Below are 22,127 nucleotides of genomic sequence, written 5' to 3'. Positions count from 1 at the left end.
GGGTGCAAGACTATACTTGTCTATCTCTAGACTACCTGAAACACTTACTCAACCAGAAAAGAAATCACATTCTCAAAGTCAGTCTCCATTGACAAAAGGGTCTTTCTAAGACTGCCTATTACAGAATGTCTACCACAGGTCCAACACCAAACTAGCCCCCATTGTGTATTTACCTGAGGGTGAGGACACAAAAGGTCTCCATGACGCCTTTTCAAGGGTATCCCATCATCAGGTGCTTGCCTGTGGGCACCACTCTCAGGTAAACAGTAGAGGGTTTTATATTGTGTTTCTGACAGTTGCATTGTAAAATCGGCTTGTCTCCAACCCTGTCTGCTTTCCTATTAAACTCAAAGAGCAGCCATTCCATATGCTCCAGCGATAGCCCTAGGCCACGTCGTTCAAAGTATTTAACTGCGCACATAATGTTCGTTGCAGAATCCCAAAAGCTATCATATGTTTCAATGTGAATAATGTTTAGCAAAAGCATGTGTTATAGTCATCACAGTTTGGTGACTTGCCCATTAAATACTACTACTCTTACCCTGAATTTGGCACTCAACATGAATTCTGTATGATGTATTAAAACTATGCAAAATATAACGGAAGATATGTGCTTTCTACTTCATAGATGGAAAACAAAGAACCAATGCTGGCAGGAAACCATATCGATCAGCAAGTGGAGTTTCATAATACAGTGTCTATTCTTATACTGGTAAGAGGAATGCCTGTGAACAGGAGGGATATGTGCATTCTTTTGAGAGTGAGACAGAGAGAGAGAGAGAGAGAGAGAGAGAGAGAGAGAGAGAGAGAGAGAGAGAGAGAGAGAGAGAGAGAGAGAGAGAGAGAGAGAAGGGAAAATAAATTACATAGAAGTAGTGATATACATATAGGAAGCAGGAAAGTGACCAGTAAGATAAATGACCTCGGGAGAAGATGAGTGTAGCCGGAAGTCCCTTGATGATCTGTTTCCTCTCGCTCTCCTTTTCACAAGCAGACAAATGTAATTTGTTTCGATTCCTAATATTAGACCTTCAAAGCAGAGAAAGGTTTTTCAAATAATACAGGCCTAACAATAAATGCAAGATCTGATCTATGGAAAGAGTGACCATGTCCACCACTTCCACATCTCTTATTTATACTGGGCCCTGAAATGCTAAACTACTTATCTGAGTGGAAAGATTGAGCAATCCGATCTTAATGCGACTGGAAAGTTTTTTTGCAAATTATTTCTTGCGATTTCTAGTAAATCGGAGTGTTGCCTTTCCAGTTATATGGAAACTAAGGTGGGTTCATGAAGGAGGAGAAAGAGAGACCCAACCAGAGATAGCAAATCAGGCATTGCTGATATTATAAATACTGCTGTATTTTAAATGTTAATTCATGTGCAAATCATTTGACATGATTTATTAACCACATTATTAAACAAAATTAACCATATTATAAAAAGTTTATGCAAATTAACCATATTCATAGACTACATTTCAGAAATAGTTTTTTGTATTTGCTGTTCAAGTATTTATAGAACAAAGTGCTTTTTGCAATGGACTCTACCCACTCTCTGTTTTCTTGCTCACACTTTCTCACTCTCACTGATACTTTTTTTTAGCAGGTTTGGTGCCTTCAGGGATTAGCATTGCCAAAACATGTTCCTTGTTGATTCGTGATATCTATTCTTATGATATACATATTCTTATCTGTATACCTGAATATTCATGCAATCATAGAGCCGGTCATATAGCATATGTGCATAACATCATGCAGATACAGGCTATCATACAAGACAATATGGGGAAACTGATTTTAAGAGAAAGGGGTTACTCTTAAATAAATACTCTTTACAACCGTAGTGAGAAGAAAAGCATCTCAGAATTAGCAACACACCGAACCTTAAGATTCACACCAGCAAAAGACTTACCTCAGGTTCCACTCCTGTAAGCCAAGAACAAGAATCTGAAGCTACAGTGGTTCAACATTCTTGTATCTAATACAACCCATCAAATATATTCCCACATATTTAAAATATTTCAAATTTCCTGTATTTGGTAGAAATTTCTCCCTCACTAAACAACCTAAATCTACAGACAATTAAGCCAACGATTTTCTTGACTGGACATTGAACATTCATGCTTTCAAGTACATGACTGGCTCCCAGCCACAACACATTTGTACTTTATATGAATGTAGTGTATATATAACTAATATACTGTATGTATTTTATATGCCCACCCATAACATTATGACTGCCTTATCTTACAGAAACCTTTCAGGAACCTTGACCCCTTTATGAGGTCAATTTCTGCTGTCATGTCCTAAGATTTCTTTCTGTTCATTTTGACATGATTTGCACTGTTCTTTAGTACAGTCCTATTTCATTTCTAACCTGCTTTAAATTTTCTTTGCAGTTATATTTTATAATAGATTTTCCATTTCACCAAACCAAAGCCATGCGAAGTGCAATGCAGTATTGTTGGTTCAAAAATATAAATTGTTATGTACACCTATTTAATAAAGGGAAAGTACAGGTATAATAATTAACTAGTTACATCATGGCATGTTTACCAAAGAACTTCAGCTGTGAATGTTCCCAACACTGAACAAAGACCAAACACAAACACACATATGGCTGCGCACACACAGGGCTGCACACACACACACACACACACACACACACACACACACACACACACACACACACACACACACACACACACACACACACATAGACTAAAGGAAAAAATAGAAATTTGGAATTTTAACAGAAGTTAGTGAAGAAGCTGCTACTCTTTTTCAGGTTAGGCTTCCAAATGTGAGCTATTTCTAGTACCAATTTATAATTTGAGAACCACCATTTTCTCCAAGAAACAATGAAACCTTCTCCTCATTTAAAAAATAAAGAACAAAAACCCCCACAAGAAATGATAATGTAATTTTTTATATAACTTGACTAGCCTAGCTGTAGTCACATATCTCACTGCAAAGAACTTCTGAGTGAGCAAAATTTTGTGGTTGCTTTCAATCCGGGTTTGTCGTTAAAAGCTGTTGGAGTGCAGACGATGGCTGTTAGTTCTGTAACACTGAAGGTAAAAACTGGTGAAAATGGAGATCAGGGTTAGAAAGCGCAACTTAATCCTCAGAGTCACAGAGATTACAATTGTGTGTGTGAATTTCACACTTCTACAAACAACCTGGCTGTAGCTTCTGGAGCTAAAGAAAGATCTGAAGAGTCCTGACCATACCCTTGTTTCCATGGTGTCGCTGATTACCCCTGGCAACGAGGAGCATGTCGGCATCAGAGACGTGTGCTTCCTGTCAATTGTGTTGTTGGCAGGGGTCTGCCTTTTGCACACTGATAAAAGAAATCATACATATTTGTGTGTGTGTGTGTGTGTGTGTGTGTGTGTGTGTGTGTGTGTGTGTGTGTGTGTGTGTGTGTGTGTGTGTGTGTTTGTGAATGTGTGTATGATTTTATTCACTGTGTATCTCAAAATGCAATACTGTGTCCCAACTGCTAGGCTGACTGACACGCTCTTGTACCTTTGAGTACATCTGCTAAAATGCACATTATCAACTTGTGCTTGTTAATATCATGAACAGCAGCTATGCTAATTCCTCTTTACTCTTCTCTTTCTCTACCCATCCCAAGGCATCCTGAGGTTGAGCCAGCTTCAGTTGTTTCCCATCTTATGAAGATTATGGACCTTCAAAAATCCCGCAAACATCCTGAACCATTCTAGAAACATTTGAATCACACTTCATGTAGAGTTTGGAAATTGGACCTCTTTGTGCATTTAAAAGCTCTGGCATGGAGAAGCTGCTGGTGGACCTATGATGATCCCAAATGTTGAGATATTTTATGAGCTGCTCAGTAGCTCCTGGTTCCATAACGTCAACTGATTGTATAAGACTGTAGAAAGGACATTAGTTATAATCGCACACTCCGGTGCTCATGTTAGTTCTCACTCTCCGGTGTTTTGTACTGTTTTAAGATTTATAATCACACTCTTGATACAACCCAAAGGAGGACGGGTTCCCCTTTTGAGTCTGGTTCCTCTCAAGGTTTATTCATCATAACATCTAAGAGAATTTTTCCTTGCCACGGTCGCCCCTTCACAGCTCCACGGCTGCTCATCAGGGATAAACACACATCATTCACTTTAATTCTTAAATTCTGTAAAGCTGCTTTGAGACAATGTCTATTGTGAAAAGTGTTATAGATGTAAACTTAACTTAAACTTGAACTTTTGCTGTTGCCTCGCTCACATGGTGTCAAAATTAACATTAAAGGGTCTGAAGGGATCTCTTAGTCACAACATATGCTCTATTATGCAGGAAAACAAAAGGCACACAGTCAGTTAATCAATTCAAAAGAACTGGCCTACAGCCAAAACTGCATACTACCGTACATCCAAATACATAACTTGTAATGACTGTGGTAACATATAATGCTGTAATACTTTATATATTACTTACTGGAACAGCATCAGGCAGTATAAAGTTTCAGATACAGACTTATCCAGATTTTAAATGGGTTCTGGGTGTATGCTTTTGTGTGGACAGAGATACTCTGTATGGTCTAAGTTCCAGTTCATACTGAAGGTGTACAGTGGGGTTGAGGTCCAGGCTTTAGAAAGATCAGTCAAGTTCACCCACAAAACTTTAAGAACCATGTCTTCATGGAGCTCACCAATGCATAGGAACATTGTCATTCTATAACAGGTTTGTGCCTCTTGGTGCTACAGAAGAGAAATGAATGAGCCACATATGGATGTTGTGGTAAAAAGCTCACAAAACTTCAAAACTGTTCATTGTGTGAAAGGGTGTTTAATTTAAATGGATGTGTAAAACTATCTTTTCATAATTATATAAACATGACTATTCAACTGGGTTTATGCAATGACATTACAACCACAGCTTAATCAAGACCACCTTATTGTACCAAAGAAATCCTGACCGAACAGTACATCAATATTCTTGCATTTTCTAACACATTACATTTATGTCATGAAGCAAATTCAAGCCCTTCAGAGTGATGTATCCTACAACAAAGATTAAAATTGACTGTTCTAGCCTAAAATGCAATGATAGTCAATCTTGCTTTGCTCAGATAACCATAATACTCTGGGAGTAATTATTTGCACATGTTCTTTACCCAGGTACTGCTCTCAAAATGGTATACTTTATTTGACCATTTCTCTTTATTAATGAGAAAAACCTTAGCCTGTACTCAAGGCCACACAAACCAAGACCTTATAGAGTAAACTTTCCCAGATGGTTTGTTCTCAGAAACAAACCAGTGGAAATGTGTACACTCCTAGTCTACTCACACTGTCTAACCCCCAAGAGACCAATAAAAATAACCACCTTCCTTCTACCAGCCAAAGGCAAACAACTAACTAAATAAGCCAAGGTGTATACATAGCAAATCTCATCGACAGTTGAACCTGATGCTCCAGAAATCCTTTTAACTGTATATATCACAATAAAGGAAATGACTTGGAAAGGAGGAAATGATTTTAATTGCCAGACCAGGTCAATAACTTTTAAAGGCTTCATAATTGGCTGAGGAATAACACCAACCTGTGGAGATTTGCTGACCGTAGTGGAACATCGTATAAATTACTGGTTAACAAGCATACAGTCAGGAAGGGGAGAGTAAGGACAAACACATACAGTAATACCTCTTACTATTATGTACATGAACACGCTTAGACGAGAGCACTAACAGCACTCTCTTCAATGTAATTTGGCAAGACAGGGAATGCCATCCACCCCCACCCTGAAACCATGACCAATTATGTTCTGACTCCCTGCCACAGCTGCTCAACTCACTTATTCCTGATACTATAGTAAAAGCTTTGTCTCTTGTGCCACTTGGAACCCAAGTCAACCATGCTTTCATAGAAATCTTATCTATGAATGAACATAATCAATGGTATTTTAATAGATGCCATTGTCTTTATAATGCATGCCTGGATCATTAAATAACCCAATATACAAAACCATGTTTAAAATTCACCAGAATTTCCTTTAATCACTACCTAAATATATGTTCTCTAGCTAAGCATCTTCTCATTTGTGTCTATTACACACTAATAACCACCTACTTACCAAATAAGTAAGAAAATTGACACATTGCTTTTACTTTCACAATATCTTATTGGGTTTTTTGTTGGATTACGGTCACATTACAATGAAAATCTTGAATGCATTGTGTAAAAGAGGTTTTAGTGTATTTGTGGTTTTCAGAAACACTTAATATGACAATCAGACCTACTCAGTGTTCCCTCTGTACAAAGACTAAGTCGTGATACAGCATGGCTGTGACTCAGTCCTCTTTTGGACTTTCATTCGTCATAGGCTAGTCGTCATCAGTTGGTGCTGAAAGATTACACAACATCTCTTTATTCCCCCCATACACACACACACACACACACACACACACACACACACACACACACAACGTCACTTCCGTTTGAAGATACAAACCATGAGTACGAAAGAAAACGTCACGGTCAAAGCTAATTTTAAAAATAAAGACGTGAAACCCCGAATAAAATGGACAAGGGTTCTCTTGGGATCGGTGGTGAACATTCTCAAAAGACTGAATATGAACGCCCTCGCGCGCGTCGTCTGGTGAGCTCCGGCTACATTTGTAACACTGAACCACACCCCGTGCGCGACAAAGACGGGCATCTTTTATATATATATAACTAATAACTGATATCTTTTTACCTTCTACTCTTGAAACTTTGAGAAAATATGATTGACTACTCGTGTGCATGTGTGTAAAGGTGGTGTTTTCCGCCTCCACTGGGAATTAAATTTTGTAGTTCATTGATGTCGGCCACAAGAAAGACGGTCTGGTCGATGGAGACGCACTGATTACTCCGGCCAAGTGGTCTAGGACCACCCTGAACCTTAACAGTACGTAAAAGCAGGACATCTGGACTACCTTACTCTTTTAACCTGTCCTATAGTACACTAGTAGATTGGAGCTGTAGGACGCATCCTATGATTCATCCTCAAGCCCCTGTGCGTCACGCCCCATTTCCCCACACCTGTAACACACTCTTCAGGCTCCTCACACGCACACACACACACACACACACACATAATGAACGACTAAACAAACCTCTGTAAGTCTATGTTCTGTTAATAAACTATATCATGATTTAGGATCTGCATCCAAGCCCAGGGTGCAGACTGCCCACTGCACGCTCAGTGCATGAAAGATGGATGACAATTGAAGAGCACACTGTTATAATGGAATGATGTAAGGCAGGGAGGAGTGGGCTATGTCGTGAAGCAGTTTTTCCCCCCTTTCCTTTGTAGTCGCACGCTACACTTGTGAATGGGCGTGAGAGTGTGAAAGGAGATAATCCAGCCTTACTTCAACATGGCTTGCTCCTTCTCCTCTTCCTCCTTCTGGCGCGCCATCACCGCCAGGATTATTTTCCGTTCCTCCTCCGTGAGATGGCTCAAGTCCGGTATGTCAGGCATAGGAGTCGGGACGGAAGCCCGGGGGCCACCCTGGGGCCCTACCGAGGCGGCCATGTTCCCCCCCTCTCCGGTGCGTGTCCTACTGGCGGTGTCGCCTCAGGCCACGCTCGGCTCTCCCGTACAGCGTCTCATGCTTGCGGGCGACCACCATTGAGCTTTTGTCTCCGTTCGTTCGGTGTCTTTCCTATCCCCCACCACACACACCACTTACCCACCCCTATCTCGTATCTTGCTCTCTTCTCGTACTCTTCCACCCTCCCCAACCCCAACCACCCACCCCAACCCCCCCGTCTCCCCGCCTCTCTTTTCCACCTCCGGTTACGGGAAGCCCATCTTCTGTACGCGGCGCGGATGCTGGAACTCCCTGGTTCACGCTCCGCTCTGATATCTCAGACGGTTGCTCTCGGTGTGTTTTCTGTATTCCCTCCCTACCTTCCTTTTAGCATCTTGACTTTCAATTTATAAAAGCATAAAAAACCTGGCGCTTCCTTGAATCCTGAGGAAGCTGGACAAGTCACCGGCACCGGAGACAGCGAGAGCCAGCCGTCCGTCGGTCCTTCTCCCTCTCCTATAGATCCACGGGCGCGCCTGGTGTCTGCTCGGTGGCGCATCAGTGATCAGCAATGGATATTTCTGTAACGAATCGGTTCTTTTGAGTCTCTTTGATTTTGATTTACAAGTGCGAATCGAAAGCTTGGACAACTCTATTATTATTAAAACTAAAATTTCTCACTTGACCTGGCAGTTCCTTACTTCCTGGATAGACCAGGAAGTTCTGTTTGGGAGAAAATGTGTGCTAAATATGGTAATCAACAATACATTGTATTGGTACGAAATTCGACAAACTTGTGTACAAATTAAAAACTTCCATTCATATTTGATGTTACAACCCATAAAACATGTCTTACAGCCCATAAAACAGTTTCAAACTTAAATGTTCAATTTTAAAGTTAAACATTTTAATTTCATTGAAAAATATGTATGTATCATCATTATTAGGACTGATGCATCCTAATTTCCGTACTAATGTAATCTCTAATTGTAATCTACAAACATTGGATACAATTATCAGTAGAAATACGATCAATAATCCATTTAAAGAATGAATCAAAATATTATGCAGAGTGTCCTGAAAATCTCCATTTAGGCAACACTAATGGTTGTGCCTTTCACTTCTCGGCTGGTCCTTTAAGCTTTCCGTTTTAAAATATATTTAAGAAGTTTGATAACAGTGTTGTGTTTCAGGTGGTTGCAATGAATGTGAAGTGATCTTTTTATCATAATTTTCGCAAACGATGAGTGACTTTAAAACCATGAACATTGGTTACTGTAAAATTTACACTTTTGGGGAGTAAACTCTGCTTTGTGAATTAATTTCATCGTTCAATTCAACAGAACGGGTTGGTTTGAAAGAATCGATTCAGTAAAAAGAGTCATGATGCCTGACACTCCTGGTTGTGTTCAGAGTAAGTCCCGTGCCCGCCCACCTCAGTCTATTTTCGGCATCACTTAAACGGGCCGAACTCTCTCCAATGGGGGGGATATTTTTAATCCCAATCAATACACACATTTTTGCCAGTTGGAAAAAGATTTTTAGGAGCTGAGTGGCCCCGGAATGAGCCAAAGCACCAGACAGCGCTAAGCACTATGCGTCTTAGTAAAAGACTCAGATATGAGCTTATATATATATATATATATATATATATATATATATATATATATATATATATATATATATATATATATATATATATATATATATAATCAGACTGAAATAAACCAGGAAAAAATATGGGCGTGTCAGATGCGTTTATTTATAAAGGCGTGTTAAAATATTTTCTGCGGTTTTTTAATCATTAGACCGGAGGGATTGCTTTCAGGACCGCGGACAGCGACAGTGCCAGACCTTGTTCATTTTAATAGCAACGACATTAAAACCAAAATGCTTTACAATTTTTTGATCTACACTACATTATACAATATTTGTAAAGCTGCAAGTAGACCACAGAACGCCTGCCTTTTCAGAAGGGCGTGTCAGTGAGCCCACAACTGATGAGAAAGTTTCTCTAGGGTCGTGTCTTTGAGTGCATATGAAGAGTATTAGATTAGTGTTTCTCAAACATTTTTGCTTTTCCGTTCCCCTTTCACAGAAATTAATCATTTGTAAAGATGATATTAGTTTTAGTAATTTCTACATTCAATATATAGAGCCACAGTCTGATTTACTAATTTGGTCCATGCATTATTAGCAGGGTTTTTGTTTTTAGTTATTATGATTTGGATTAATAAAATACAATTTAAACAATTAAATAGCTTAATAACTATTAAGGGTTGTGATTTATGCCACTGCAACAAAAATACATGATTGTATTGTTCATACCACCCACTATGGGAACTATTTAGATCTTTAGGTAAGTTTTGCATTCTGAGATTAGTTACCTAAATTTTCTCATAGGAAAGCACTGTTTGTGAATTGCATATTGGAGCATTAGGATGAACTTATGTCTTGAAATTAGAAGGATAAATCCACTGGTTGCATTAAATAGATACAGGCCATTCAACACAAGTTTACTCAGATAGTACTTCAATAGATTTTCTGCTATGCTTGTTAGTTTTTCTGTGTAGATGTGAGGTCATTCTGGAAAGGCAATATATCTAAGAAAAATAAATGAACACCCAGCTTTAGTAGACTATATGTACACTCCACAATGACAGATGTGTTCTTTCCCACTGTCTCACTTGAGCCATCTGTTTTCTAGCATTTAAATTCACACCATGCCCTAAATTCTTGTATTCACTATAAAAAGTAATTTGTTTGAGTAACAAACAGATATTTGGTTTACAATAAGGCAGCAATTTATTAAAGGTGTGTATTACATTACATTTAGAGCACTTAGCAAACTGCCTTATAAAGAGTGTAAAATAAAAATAACTTATTAATACAACTGAGTTGCTGATGCTTAAAATTCTTGCTTGGTGGCCAAGTTTCTTTTTAATAATGCAAAATACTATTCAATTTTAACACTGTCAATTTTAAACAACCAAAATGTCTAATCTTTGTATTACAAAAACAGATAATAAAGACAGTTTTTGTCATCTCTGTCATTTCTTTTAGTAAATTTCAGGAAAAATAATGTTTTCCAAGATTTTGCCTTAATAAATAATCTCATGACAAAGGGTTTTGTGTTATATTCAATTTGGTTCTATTTTTTTAGAACACTTTTAAGAATGGACAATGTGACAAATTAGCTTTAAATAAATAAATAGATAAATGTATCAATTTGAGTTTATCCCTATTTAGCTGTCCCTAATAAGTAATTCAGTGGCAAAAGTGGCAAAAGAAAAGAAGTTAATGAGATGATATGAGGAAGAAACCTTGAGAGGAACAAAAGGGATCCCATTCTCATCTGGGTGAGGCTGGATATAGAAGTGACACTAGATTATAGCTATCTGGTAAACAATTACATTTCATTTCAGTCTATTTTTATTTGTATAGCGCTTTTAACAATGGGCATGATCCATTCGTCCATTCATTACAGTTTCATCATTGTTGCGGTGGGCTGTTCAGTACGGGTCTATAAAAAGGACTATTCATGCAAATTGTAGTCTTAAACCATTGTAGCAGACAGTTTATATTAATTACATTACAAGTCTATTCTCATAATTATTGAGTTGAACAATAATTAAATTGATCTAAAAGCAATGATACATGTTTTAGATAGATTTTTTTGTGTTCATAATTTTGAAACTGTATTTTGAACAGATTTTAAACTGTACCCTTTTTTTAATACAATTTATGTTTTTTTTTTTAATAAGTCATTAATAAAATTGAGACATAATGAAACTGAACACATACAACCTGGGTTCGGGTAACTTCATCACAAAAAGGAACATGTTAAAATGCCCATTTCTTCTGTTGAAGGGAAACATTTTGAAAATCCCACAAATAACACTAACACTAACTTTAAATTAAAGTATACTGGGATTAAGAAAATTGCACCTCAAGCAGATTTAGCTTTGTCTTCCTTTAAAGATATAAATCTGATCTAGGATTATGGTGAATTAGCCTGGTCTTAAAGTGATTGAAATGAGTCTGTCCAATCTGGCCACCACAGACTTTGTCGTCTCAAAGCACTGTTTGCATCGATGCATAGATGGTCAGATAACTGCGAGAAATGAGGCACAGTCAGCTCCAGCCAAGTGCAGAAGCCCCAGGCCCTGTCTAGCCTGTTACATCATAAAAACATAAAAGTGACGTCAACCAAGCGGCGGAGGGGGAGAAACTCTTTACAATGCCATGAAGGTCAAATTGCGTGCGCATGCGCATCCCCAGTGCTTCTTGTCCTGATTGCTTCCAATGACATAACCGTGCATGCTTTAGGCGCACGAAAAATCAGCGATGCTGAAGGACGCGCGAGGTGACAAGTCGAAGAAAACTGATTTCATTTTTTTATCAACCTGAAAAAGTAAGTACGACTCACACATTTTTCGAAGTAATGTATGGACCGAACGACCTCAATGTATTTTTAGTGACGACGACTTATATCTTTATAACCAGTTTCTTTAGTGCACGAGACGCACGAGGCTCAGTAGGGAACCACGCGCGAGGTGAAAAATCAGTTTAAAAAGTAAGTACATTGCTGATTACTGTTATCAAGTCATAAATGCAGTGCAACAATTTCATAAAAAGCTTTTGTAAATAAATAAATAAATGCACGCAAGGAAAAGGACATATTAAGGGGCATATCAATATCACATCAGACACACACACACACTTTCTCTCTCTGAATATAACCATATGAACATCACGTGGTTTGGGCTGAACGACCTGCAGAAAGCGTTTTCTTTTATTTTCCAGGTTAAATCACATTGGGTCTGAGGATTAACTGGATCAATGCGTAATTAAGAGATAGACACTGAGTAAAAAGGGAGTTGAAATGTGTCTAGTCCCATCTGCCATGCTGTCAATCCTGACCAGTTTCTCAGTCTTTGCTGATTATAAAAATGTCCTTAATATGATTCCACCACCACCACCATGCTTTATGATGAAAACGCAGTTCTTGGATAACGATCAGTGTCGGGGTTTTATTAATGTTTACAAAACATTTATGTCTTTGAATGGTTTTTCTCAGAAATGTATGTCCAAAATTACAGAAATTATGTTTCAAATAATAACAAAGAATGTGTATGTATATTTTTCAGTAAGAAAAAGGAACCAAACTGGAGTACTTCATGTTTTTCAGAAAGAAATAGTTATCCCTAGTTTAACACCCACACGTTTATTCTAAGTTTGTATGATGCCAGATTGAGAACCCCACACACAAATATATATATATATATATATATATATATATATACACATACATATATATATATATATATATATATATATATATATATATACATACACACACATATACATATTTAAAAAAAACAAACACTAGAAATCAAGACTTTTCAGGGACTGTGGACATCCTAATTTTTTTCAGAATGAGCAGAATAAATCCCAAGCTATGCTGACTACACTGCTAATACTAAAATGACTCTTAGGTCACCTTTCTGTTTTTTACACTTATAATCTGTGACCTTGACACGCTGTTCGAAGTTGGAGGAAAAAAAAGAATCTCGGGGTAGTGGGGCATCTGTAAACATCTTCTGACTGGAAGCTGGACTAGCTCAATGAGCTTTCAGTCTGATGTTTGCAGCTGCAGGCTGCCACAAGACAACACACGTCCTACAAGCATTTTTTTTTAACCGTATAAAAAATAGCCAGTTTACCTGTTCTAAACATGGATATAACAAATATGAGAGACCTAGATTGCCTATGATGTCATTTCCCATATAGTGATGTGACCCCACATGGCTGTTATTGTTTATACTTAAAAATAAATGTATTTATATATCTGAGGATTACATGTGTCAAGACTTTGTGTGTATGCATCTATGCTGGTTTAAAAGATCCATATCCAGTGTTTTCTGCTTATATCAGATAACTAGATCAGACTTTATAATGGAGTGTAGAATGCATAAAAACTACTCCAGATTTGTTATTTACTCCTAATATCCGTCTACCACTAGAGGTCAGCAGCAAAACATACACTAAATACAAGCTTATACCCATCATAGCCCCAAGAACAGTCCAGCCTGGGTGTCCTTGTCCTCGAAATATACATAAAGATAATGGGGTTATACTTAAAACACTACTTACCACGTTAAACGTTTACTGTTTATCCCCTTCCTTTTAAAAACCATCGTCACATTTCAGTCCAGAGATGCATCATGATACCACTCAGTGATCCTGGTTTAGTTTTTAGCCATTTTATTTACCAATTTGCTTTTTGAATACACATTAAAACAAAGATCAGAGTATAAAAGACTGTACATATATCTCATGATGGGCTGACTAATTAAACCTGATCAATAAAAAAAGAATATATATATATATATATATATATATATATATATATTTAAAAAATTAACGAAACATTTCCAGACGAATTTTATTGCAGTCCTCTGGGTGTCTGATCGCAATTCCGTAACGAAGAAGCATTTCTATGTACGGTGGCCAAAAGGAGTCATCAATCATCACGTAAGGCTCGTGAGGTGTTTCCAAGGTTTTGTTTGTTAATTGCTGCATTAGACAAACAGAAATAACACATTGCACGATTGACACATGATACACACCTTCTTAAGAATTTACGTAAAAAAAAAAAAATGTACCTCAAGGATCTCACTGAGTGAGATGAGGTTTGGTCCATAATCTGGAACAGCACCCTATAAGAATAAACAGAATAATGATTAGTAACCAAAAATGTCTTATGACCAAAGTGCTGTCTATGGTACAGCCTCAGGGAATAACAAGCACCTTCTTTTTCTTGGTGGCGACCGCTTGTTGACCAGGGAGAGGAAAATGCTCGACTAACATGTCGCTTAGCGTCTCCATGAGAGTGCCATGATAATCCTTCACCTTGGTGATTTTTCTTTTAATGTCCTGTAGAATGCTGCAAAAGAAAAAAAAGAAAAAAAAAAAAAAAAAGAATTGCATGCCAAATGAACCATTACAATTAATTCAGGACAATTTGTTATAAAAAAAAAAACACACCCAGTGTCATACAATCACTTTATCTGGATTCAATTCCCCAGGATTAAGAGGATTAGGAATTATTGCGACAGTCCCACGGGAGCCACTAAATTCACTAAAGCATCCATTCAAACAAATGATTGAGATTTTTTTTTTCCTATTTCATTTTTTAAAAAATCTTAAAATTCTTCAGAATATTTAAACACATAAAACACCCAGTAATACTTCAATATTATTGCTATAGTGTAAATACAATTGCTATTTGACTGAGTTTTCTATTTCAACACTAATAACTCATCAGTGCTCAACATTCATCACCTGTGTTCGGAGAGTTTCTCATTTTCCTCACGCAACGTTAGGGCGCGTTCAGTCACTGCGCTTTGTACCTCCTTCTTCTCTTCCAGCCATGCCTGCTCTCTAAAAACGAACAAATAAAATGTGTGTATTTGTGGTGTGTTTTCATGAAAGAAATAAAACACTTGGGAGTGTACTGGCTCCTCCCCCAACAAGATCAACAGGAACAGCAAGACCCAGAGTGTTTTATTCCTCTTATACCACAGATATTGTCCAATGAATTAGTTAATGAATGACACACTGTCATTTCTTTACTGTATCATTTCAGGGGGAAAAAATATTTGCAGTTTTTCAAGCTACTGATAAACTACATTGACCCTAAGTCACAGTCCCTGTTATAAAAAATAAATAAATAAATAAAACCTTCTGGTCAATCAAATTTAAAGATCCAACAGTGATAATGTATCGATTTGTACTGATACTGTAACAAATAATAATAAATAGTAATAATGACACCTTTGCAAAAGGTCTTTCAGGGCATCTCGCCTTGCTTGGGAGCAGGAAAGGACCATCTTCAGCTGACTGTTGAGTTTTTTCAGCTAAAGACAAAAAAATTAAAAATAAAAAAATACTAAATATGGTGGGGGAAAAAATACAAGAAATTGTGAACTGCTACTTCTAAATAATGAAAGCTCACCTCTTGCTTTCCGATGGCCAATAAAATGTCAGGGTTTGTTGACAGTACTGACAAAGAAAAGCAGCAGAAGAAAGCGTTTATACTGTTGGTATATTTAAAAAAAAAGTACAAAACATTTTAGTTGAAATTCTAACCTGAATTTAGCAGATTTGTATTTCGTTTTATTCACAATGTGCTCGTACTGAACCTCCTTTGCACTGGCTCCTTTCCTTACTACAGTGAGCCTTTGCTCCTCTACACCTACATACTGTAATGTCTTATTATTCCATTATCTGGTGTCACCCAAAACAGGATAGCTTCTTGAATTTTTCTACCTCTCTCTTGCACCGTAGGGATCTAAATCTTCACGTGAATGTATGTAAAGATACTTTATGTCTCTTATATCTCTGTAATTAAACATGCTACACAAATAAAACGTAACTGATAATGACTTACATTTGGGCTCCATTTCCTGCCACTGTTCCAGCTCTGTCATGATGGCATTCAACCGGTTTATTGCCTGCCAGGGTTAAAAAAAAAGGTTGCATTTTTATATACTACAAAAGAACAAATATGCTTCACAATATTGCAGTTGCAATTATCGATTTGTTGGGCTGCTCAGGTTACGGGGGTTAGCGTCAAGGCAAGATGAAACAGCCGCGTGCAAAATGGCCACATTGATGCACGAGCATGTGAACAGAAAACACACTGGTGTCACAGATAAAGGCGGAAAAATCAGCACGGTAAGCAAAAACTGTAGAATTATCATTATGTGAAAATAGTCTAGTTTAATAAAGTGCTACTTTGGAAACTGTTTGTTTGTAACTTTGTGACAGTCGCACTGGATCTGTTCTGTCGTGACTCGCGAGCATCAGGTTGCTCAATCGGCTCTCTCGCGACGTAGTGAAGGATTCGATTTAAATGGTGCGAACTAAATAAATTTAAAAGTAGCAAATAACAAACGATTCTATTTTTAGTCAGCGAATTCTCATGCATTTGTACACCAATGCATATTTTTTCCTTTTTTAAAATCAGGCCTGTTAGTTTAAAGCATTGCTTCATTCCATTCTCATTTTATAGTACAACAGTTTACTATGTGATTTCATATCCACCTTCAAATTCATGTTTTCAATGTTCGTATGTTTAATTTGTGTATTTATCATTTAATTATTATACAAAATTAAATTACATATTCTAGATGCTTATATTTACATGTATGGCATTTGGGAGACACCCTTATCCAGAGCGACTTACAACTGAGCAGGGGAGGGTTAAGGGCCTTGTTTAAGGGCCCATGAGTGGCAGCTTTGGCGGTGGTGGGATTTGAAATTTTGACATTCCGATCCAAACTCCAAAGCCTTAACGACTGAGCCACGACTTATATCTTCACAACTGAACAAAATGTCTGTGTATTTTTTTTTCATTGTCAAAACAATGTTGTATTACATTTTATATAGATTTTTTTTGCATGGTTGTCAACTTGCCATCTGCAATTATCATTAAAAAACATCACAAATGTTGATTTAAACAAATTGCTTCACCCTGCATACTCAAATGAGCATGAGTGAATTTGTTCACAGGGAAAAACCTCTCCATGCACTCCTCAACATGCAGCCACTATAAGCGTTAAAATGGCAAAAAAGAAAAAAACTCCATATGTAGCGTTTGCATTTTTTTAAAGTACATTTATATACATAAGTACCCTGAATTAGGGTTTTATAGTTATAATAAGCAAAACATCTAATGAAAAAAATAATCAATTTTTAAAAATCTGATTAATCAAAGAAAAAATAATCGATTAATTGATAATTAAAATATTGGTTAGTTGCAGCCCTAGTACTGATAATGAAAGAAGTTTCACCTCATTTGACTCTCCATCGCCAGACCCTTCATCTGATGAGACAATATCATTCTGAAGCTGAAAAACACAATTTTAAAATACAGAATGAGCAGTTTATCATTAGGAATCTCTATGTATGTATGTATGTATGTATGTATGTATGTATCTTAGTAGGCATGACTTCACATTTCTTCTACACATCCACTAATGTAGAATAAACTCGACTTTAATAATAAAAAAACACAAAAAAACACAAAAACAAAACAAAACCGGAATTACATAAATGACCTTTTGTAAAAACTCAAAGTGTTCTTCGCACTCGTCCAGCAGCTCAGCACGCACTGCCTCAGCACACCCTGAGGAGAGGACAGAAGCCTCAGCGGCCTCGGCAGCCTCACTCTCCTTCTCCATTCTTGTCTGTTTAAAATAAATAAATAAACACACTTTACAGAGTAGACTAGTAGACTAGGCTGATTTTCCCTACGTGTACTGTGCCTGAGTAGGAACCAAATTTTTAATTTCTCTCGTCAGACCACCGAATTTACACTTATGACAAATAGGCGAGACTGTTAAAAAAAAGTGTTATGTAATAATTACACCTCTTGGCATAACAGTTTAAAAATTATTATATGGGTTGACTGGATTAATTCTTGGGAAGACTGTGACTGATCTGAACAAATTAGTCTTTAAAATGTACTGTGTAACCATTTTTTATTAATTAGTTTATTGTAGATATAGTAGAGATAATTAAACTGCTGGAACACCATATTATAACTCTTATTTTCATTAAGAAAACTTGCCATTAATCATTTACACTGCAGATTGTGTTATTACAGTAATCCTTAGCCTATAAAAAGTAAGTAAATCTTAGCCAACATCAAAATCTTTTTGTGAGGAATTAAACACATATGGTCAAAGAAGAAATACATAGCATAAAAGTTAGTTGACCAAATAAAGGCTTATTTTGTTTCTATTCATGTTTACAGCTTAAAGACAGTAGTAACTTAAAAATGACAGAGCACATTTTTATTCGTCATTAAATGATATGGAATGTCTATAAAGCAAGTCAATTGTTACTCTGAGAAATAAGGTCAGTCGGTCCCAAAAAAATCACAAGACCTTAAAATCTATCCCCAAAACCATCAATAGCAATGAGAAAACAGGCCCACATGAGGACTGTTCCAGGAAAGAAAGTCCAAGAGCTACCTCTGCTGCAGGATAAGTTTATTAGAAATCAACAGCCTCAGAAAACTGTTGATTTACATTAATGCTTCTCAGTGTTTAAGTGGCAGACATATTTCAACATCCACTATTCAGAGGAGACTGCGTGAGCCAGGCCTTCAGGGTCGGATTGCGGCAAAGAAATATTACTTTGGAAGAACAACAAGCAGAGGAGATTTGCTTGGGCCAAGAAACACAAGAAAAATACATTAGATCAGTGAAAATCGTAATTTGGCCTGAAGAGTGAAATTCTTTGTTCTAACCCCGATAACTTTGTGTGGTTCCCACTGTGATTTGCAATTGTACTCTTAGTGATTTAGTCAAAATTTAGGGCACACTTAACCAGCATGGCTACCATAGCATTCTGCAGCAACATGCCACCCCATCTATTTTGCAATTAGTGGGACTGTCATATGTTTTCCAACAGGACAATGACCCCAAACACACCTCTAGGTTATGTAAGAGATATTTGTCCAAGAAGAATTGACCATCAGATGACCTGGCTTCCACAAATAACCCATCTTAACCCAACAGAGATAGTTTTGGATTGGTTCAGTTGGTGAGTGAAGGAAAAGCAGACAACAAGCACTTAACACCACTGGGAACTCCTCTAGATTGTTGATAAACCATTCCTCATGAGGATGGGTGACTAAGAAAATGCTAAGAGCGTGCAAAGTTTTCATCAAAGCAAAAGGTGGCTAATATGAAGAATCAAAAATACAAAACTGTGTTATTTAAGCCGCTGTTGTTTCCTACATAATTCCATACGTGTTCTTCATAATATGTATGTATTCGGTATTAATGTACAATAAAAAAAAAAAGTTTTAAATACTGAAAAAACACCGAAAAAGAAAGTGTGCCCAAATCATTGTAAGATAATATGCAAGTGGTAGATATCGTGTCAGGTAGCTATACAAGGTATATTACACAAGCTATACAACTATGCATTCAGTATAATCACGTACATGGCTCGATATTAAACGCCTCATTATATAATATATAGTGTACTATATATATATATATATAATGTGTCGGGTACTACTTTCTTCCCTATGTAGTGCACTAAATATAAAGATAAAAGGGCCGATTGAAACGTACCTCCTGTTTGGTTGCTAAGCTAGCTAGCTATGCTAATATGCAAAGAAAAATGTTTAGAGCGTAAACACTTACCACACGCGAGTTTTTAATATTTTTTTGTTTTTGTTTTATAAATATTTGTTTATATTTCCAGCTTTCAGGATGTCTCTTCGAAGCATCTACATTCTTCTTCTGTAGCTGTTTCTAGTCACATCCAAAACAAAAATGCCGCCAGCTGTACCGCCGTAACGCAACTTCCGGTTGGGAGGTTCGTGAGCATTGTAACAGCACGACATTTGCGCAGTTTTCATGCACAAGTTATGCGCAGTTGGCTATTATTATTATTTTTTTTAAGCCGCTTAATTATTCACCCTATTTGCAATAAGAAAGAAACATAACTAGATTTCAGTGTACAAAGAAGAGTGCCAGTAAACTGTAAAACTTAAATTAATAAATAAAAGCACAATAATGTGCATGGAAAAGTGCTCCTTGATTTTTTTCTTTGAGAAGCACTGACAAGTCCTAGACATGGTGTAGAGTCATTCAGTCACAAGAGCATCTGTGAGGTATTAATGTTGTGGAGACCTGGGGTGCAGTCATCAACCTTATTATGGAACTTGCTTTGTGCACATGAGTGATGATAGAACAGGTTTTGACCTCTCAGTTCCAGTGAAGTGAAATGGCAATGACACAACGAATCAAGACATCCTACACATACATGTAATACAGTTCTAATTCAATTCAGATTAATTATTTTATAGCTGTTTTAACAATTGTCATTGCTCCAAAGCAGATTTACAGAGATAAATAGGTTATAGAATATGAATTTATATGTTAGTGCCTAGAAGTTTAACGTTATAAGTTAATCTCTAATGAAATGAATCGTAGTCGTCGACTTACGACCACGATTGGGACGTAACACGACCGTTTGGTCGTAAGTAGAGTAGGCTATAAGTACAGTACTGTGAAATTATGCCGGAAGCTGGTACGCACTGTCGTACGCCGCGGCTAGCGATTGTGGTCGTAAAGTCGAATGGTCGTAAGACGACTACCTGTAGTGGCTCTCATAAGCATTAGGAGCGCCCCCTACAGGCTTTACAAAATCTAAATGCTGAAGTGCGCCACATCGTGTTTTCTTGAGGAATTTACAGACAGTGATGCCAATGGGTGACACAGAGTGGATTGACACCCCGCCCCATTCTGAGGAGATTCCAGGGGAACACCCCCCCAGAGGGATAGATAGAGAGAGAGAGAGAGAGAAAGAGAGAGAGAGAGAGAGAGAGAGAGAGAGAGAGAGAGAGAGAGAATACAGAATATATGCTACATTGGTGAATAATGTACAGAGTAAGTGATAGTAAGTGTACAATATAAAGTATTATAAGTATATGTGCCAATGATACATGTTCAGAAGATTCACAGTGTGTGTAAGGAACATACAATACAACATGCTGTCATTGAATGTCAGATGGTCTTGGGAAAATAACTGTTTTTAAGTGAATTTTTTTTTGGCATGGATGCTCTGGTAGCACTTTCCAATTGGCAGGTGCTACCAGAGTATCCATGGCAAAAAAAATACACTTAAAAACAGTTTTTAAATCTATGTGGAACAGCTGACATACCAGGTATTCTAGCTGCACTGCCATATCCAGTTGCACAGCTGTCCAGACCCAGACCCTGTAGATGAGTGAGGAGATTTGCAGGCATGAGGGTATTGATTCCTGAACTGTGGATGATGAAAAGAATTAGCACATAGTTGTTTATCCCCTCCTGGTGACTTTGATATTTGTGCAAGGAAAAATTGAATGAGGTGTGAAATGCTGGAAGGAGCAAATTCAATGTCAAACAGTTTTTAAAATTTTTATTTTAGTTAATAAGTAACAAATATGTCAATATTGCACCTTTATCTGTAGTGTGAGCGTAGACTAATTCATACAGTTCAATGTTTTTTAAACGTATCACTCAGTTGTGGGCATGTTCACCAGTTCCTTCACTTTTAATGTGACTCACAAAATATAAGCGATATTTGAAAGTTTTTTAAATGGTGTTAGGTGAAATGATTTAGAAATCGATATGTAATCGCTTATTATTCTTCACTGAATCAATCTATACATCCAAGTCTATATGGTAAAGCATTGATCATATGTTAAAGCATGGCTGGATTCCTTGTAATTAATACAGATGTTTTATAAAAAAGAGATTACAGTAGATAAACTTCTTTTCTCATTTCTTATCTCGTTTCTTGTTCTTGAAATCCCTAAATGTTTCACCTGAATCTCTCTAGCCTGAACTTTTTGACTGTTTACATTTTGCCAAAATAAATATAACATACAATTTTTATCTTTTACTTTCATAGTTGAATTCTGACATAATATATTACAGAATTGTTTTTTTTTTTTCAGTTTTATCTGACTCTAACTGTACTCCATGGGGAACATAAT

General features: G+C 37.1%; 2 protein-coding genes and 1 long non-coding RNA gene across 21 annotated transcripts in view; 1 reads left to right on the top strand and 2 right to left on the bottom strand.

Moving 5' to 3' along the window:
* Nucleotides 1-8,160, bottom strand: part of rims1b (regulating synaptic membrane exocytosis 1b) — a 56,742-nt gene extending 48,582 nt beyond the window's left edge. For 2 of the 19 annotated variants that reach the window (XM_083522915.1, XM_083522934.1), the window contains exon 1: nt 7,391-8,135. In XM_083522915.1, coding sequence (XP_083379041.1) covers nt 7,391-7,554 — 164 coding nt within the window. In that variant the 5' untranslated portion in view covers nt 7,555-8,135. Of the gene's footprint in view, nt 1-7,390 lie in introns of all 19 variants that reach the window. The other 17 variants (XM_083522935.1, XM_083522919.1, XM_083522916.1 and 14 more) reach the window with 13 other exon arrangements.
* A 3,658-nt stretch (nt 8,161-11,818) lies between these two features.
* LOC310715469 lies at nt 11,819-12,625 on the top strand. The gene is made up of 3 exons (XR_014530337.1): nt 11,819-11,966; nt 12,059-12,128; nt 12,359-12,625. It is a non-coding gene; the product is annotated as an uncharacterized lncRNA (long non-coding RNA).
* A 1,177-nt stretch (nt 12,626-13,802) lies between these two features.
* On the bottom strand, nt 13,803-19,948 carry cenpk (centromere protein K). The gene is made up of 10 exons (XM_083521805.1): nt 19,783-19,948; nt 17,680-17,808; nt 17,413-17,469; nt 16,008-16,071; nt 15,573-15,619; nt 15,392-15,474; nt 14,900-14,998; nt 14,366-14,501; nt 14,221-14,274; nt 13,803-14,131 (listed from the first exon to the last, which is right to left on the bottom strand). Exons 2-10 carry the CDS (start codon nt 17,800-17,802, stop codon nt 13,976-13,978), a joined length of 819 nt encoding a protein of 272 aa, XP_083377931.1. The 5' UTR covers nt 17,803-17,808; nt 19,783-19,948; the 3' UTR covers nt 13,803-13,975.
* Between the last annotated feature and the right edge of the window lie 2,179 nt (nt 19,949-22,127).

Source organism: Silurus aristotelis (genome assembly GCF_946808225.1).
Source record: "Silurus aristotelis genome assembly, chromosome: 20".
In the NCBI taxonomy this organism is placed as follows: Eukaryota; Metazoa; Chordata; class Actinopteri; order Siluriformes; family Siluridae; genus Silurus; species Silurus aristotelis.
This window is presented reverse-complemented; position numbering and strand designations above follow the sequence as displayed.